The 3,541-nt window shown below is 39.8% G+C and overlaps 1 protein-coding gene across 1 annotated transcript in view; it reads right to left on the bottom strand.

Moving 5' to 3' along the window:
- Positions 1-971: 971 nt before the first annotated feature.
- Positions 972-3,541, bottom strand: part of eipr1 (EARP complex and GARP complex interacting protein 1) — a 39,845-nt gene continuing 37,275 nt past the window's right edge. Inside the window, exons 9-10 of the mRNA XM_056477388.1 lie at positions 2,943-3,122; positions 972-1,351 (exon numbers count right to left, since the gene is read on the bottom strand). Coding sequence (XP_056333363.1) covers positions 2,948-3,122 — 175 coding nt within the window. The 3' untranslated portion in view covers positions 972-1,351; positions 2,943-2,947. The remainder of the gene's footprint in view (positions 1,352-2,942; positions 3,123-3,541) is intronic.

Here is a 3,541-nt window from a genome sequence, read left to right on the forward strand (position 1 = left end):
ACTGTGGTGGTCATGGAGGAGTGGAGAGCATGAGACTGATTCCTGTGACGCTCCAGAGACAGACGAGTCTTCGCTGAGGCCAGCTTCCAGCCTCCGCCGCTGAGACTGCAGCTCTGCACTAGACGTTTGGCCAGCGGAGAAATTAAAATGGTCGTGCCCAACTGAGCCTGGTTTCTCTCAAGGTTTTTTCTTCACTTTCGCCATTTAGTGAAGGTTTTTTCCCTCTCCGCTGTCGCCACTGGCTTGCATGGTTCAGGATCTGTAGAGCTGCGCATCGTTGGATTTGCTCTTCAGTATTTGGACTCTCAGTAGTGATTATTAAACCACACTGAACTGAGCTCAACTGAACTGAACTTAAACACTACAAACTGAACTACACTGTTCCTATTTACTATGACCTTCTATGTGAAGCTGCTTTGACTTTATCATTGTATAAGCGCTGTACAAATAAAGGGGAATTACATATTTCTCGGTTCTCAAAAGTGTAGCCCCGGGCACATATTCCCAATGAGTCTGTGTTGGAATGAGTAGATTTCTGAGTATATATTATAAAATAGTGCTGCACAATATATATAACTTCTGCATCGATATCGCACTGGGATTTTTGGTCATGTTTTCGGACGTATGCAGTGTTTAAGGTGGTCAAATCTGTCCATGAGCTCTCACATCCTTCACGTCCACAGATGAACCAGGGCTTGTGAAAGGCTACGAGAGGCTGAAAATCCCTAAAGTGCGAACCTCCTGCATCACTGACAACAGAGATCGAGTATGAAAGGAATCTGAAGCAGCACTTGAGCCGGCGAGCGCTGGCATGATGCATTCAGAGACTCGTCTTGATGGCGCTGCTATTGACAGATCGGACCGCAAACATCCAGAGATGTGGAGAGTCAAGCTGCAATTAAAACCGACTGTCACTGGAGGTGCTTTAACCAACACTCACGCCACAATTACAGACGCAGGAGAGAAGGACATCAAATCCAGCTCTTTAATTAAAGCCGTTTTATGGGAAACATACAGGGGTAATTAGGCTCTCTCTGACAGCTCCACGGAGCATTGCTTTTGTTACAGCGTACGCGATAAGACACATAATCATAATTAATCTTCAGGGTTCTGATTTCCCACAGCACCAAACAGTACACGCAAAACAAAACACAGGAACACCGATAGCTGCGTTCACATTAGCTAACGCAGGTGTTGATGAACGGCTAACCAGCCCAATAAATCATCAAGTGTGAGGAAATGATGACACAAACACGGTAAAGAGTAACAGCACAGCTGCTGCAGGCATCTGCCATGATGGAGTTTACTCAGACAGTCACGTTTCGCTCATCCACATCCGGGTGATGCCATTCTGCGAAAAGAAAATAAGGATCTTGTTATTTCATGTATGACAGCAGGGACGGTTCTAGGATTTCCTCCTTAGGGGGCTTTAGATTAAGCTCCTTTTTACAAGATGCAAAATAATGTCCCTAGAGTGAGTGTGTGTGAAGTTTCAGCTCAAAATATCACACAGATAATGTTGTCTAGCTCTCTGAAACTGACCCTTTCAGGCTTTGATTCTAACTGTGGCGTTTTGGTGACTGTCACTTTAAATTCAAATGAGATTGTGCTCTTCTCAGGAGGAGGCGGAGCTACAAATGCCTGTGTGTCAGCATAGTGGCAGATTCAAAAACAAGACTTACAGTCTATACTAATACAGGAGAGATGGTCACTAGTGGGCGGGGCTTTCCAACTCTGATGATACGTACAAAGGGAGAATGTCAATCAAAGTGTTTCTGCAGACTGATTTGATCAAGTCTGAGTATAAACAAATGCAGTTATTAATTGTTTAACTATTAGAAGCTTGCTACATTCACACACTGCTCCCACACAACTGTTTAAACAGCTTATAAAAGTGATTTTATAAAAGTGGTTCTTTAAATCCAGCCCTTTAAATGTGCTGGCAAAATATTATTTGACGCAATTTATTTTTTAAAACTATTTACATTTTAATTTTAATTAAAATACTATAAATACATAAATAAATACATAAATAAATATTTAAAACGGCTGTCCACTTTTAAAAATTGTGGTGATGCTTTTTTTCCCTGAAATAATATGGTTATGACGTTTTTAAAAATATTTATTTATTTATTTTAATGATTCAATAACTCGTTCATAAAGATTTCTTGTTTCAATACTAGATGAATATTTTTTGAACAATTATTCAGTGACTTACATTTTTGATGGTTGGTTGTCGCCACCTATTGGCTAAAAAAATGTAATCGCTACTAACTTCATTTGAAGCGTTTAGCTGCTTTTAAACTGTGATTTTAATCTTTAATGACCACCAGTGTTCATATCTGGACTATTAACTGTTATCTCAGTACTTATATATGACTGATTGTGACTCAGAAACTACAATACTCTATAAAAGGATGGAATAAACACATATAAACATGCAAATTTAGAATATTAAGATTGCATGGGTGTTTGAATTGAGAGTGTTGGAGTCTTTTAACAATTACTTGTGCAGCTACAGTAAATGCATTATAGGGCACCTATTATGCATAAATCACTTTTATAAGGGGTCAGTTGTGTGGCAGCAGTGTGTGAATTTAACCAGCTTCTAATTGCAGATCTGCAGATCTCTCGCACGCCCCCATACTGAATGGTACCCCAAACCATGATTTTTCCTTCACCAAACTTGACTGATTTCTATGAGAATTTTGGCTCCAAGTTATTATTTGTTGCTCTTACAACTGGGATCGAGGACAAGACATTTGTCAGGTAGTGTATTTGTATAATGAAATGATAGTTTTTCTGTCATTTATGTCACTGAGTTGTTAAAATTTTTGTTTCTAAAATGACAAATGAAACAATATAAGCCAAGCAAATAAAAGAGTCTAAAACCGCCCCTGATTGACAGCATTGGTGGTGTTTTAATCCATTGATCCGCTCACCTGCCCTACAGTAAAATGCGATATTTGAGTGCCCGCGGGACTCTGTTGATCACCAGACGTCCATCGTAGCTGAGCGAGGCGAAGAGCCAGGGGTCTGCAGCAGACCACTCCACCGCATACACACTGTCCTCATGCTCCTCATATGTGGAGATGATGCTGTCCTGCAGCGGCTCCTTCCCCCTTCACACAACACACAGATCACAACATTCAATTCAAAGTGAAGTCTATTACAATCAATACATCTGATTTATTTTATATGACCTAGAGAGCTCAAACACGCTGCAAGCTGAAGAAACGCTACACTTTTTTGAAAATAGTCTAATTTTACAACTCGCCTTGAGTTAAACTGTTTAGTTTAGCCATTCAGTTTATATTTGGGTCTGGTTGGAGCACTTTTAGCTTAGCTTAGCATAAATCATTAAATCAGATTAGACCATTAGCATCTCATTCAAAAAAAAAATTCTAAAGAGTTTTGATAATATTCCTATTTAAAGCTTGACTCGTCTGTAGATGCAACATGTATTAAAACTGACAGAAAATGACAAGTTGATATTAGCTAGGCCGATATGTCTAGGACAGGGTTGCCCAAACCCGATCAT

Source organism: Danio aesculapii, chromosome 17 (genome assembly GCF_903798145.1).
Source record: "Danio aesculapii chromosome 17, fDanAes4.1, whole genome shotgun sequence".
Classification (NCBI taxonomy): domain Eukaryota; kingdom Metazoa; phylum Chordata; class Actinopteri; order Cypriniformes; family Danionidae; genus Danio; species Danio aesculapii.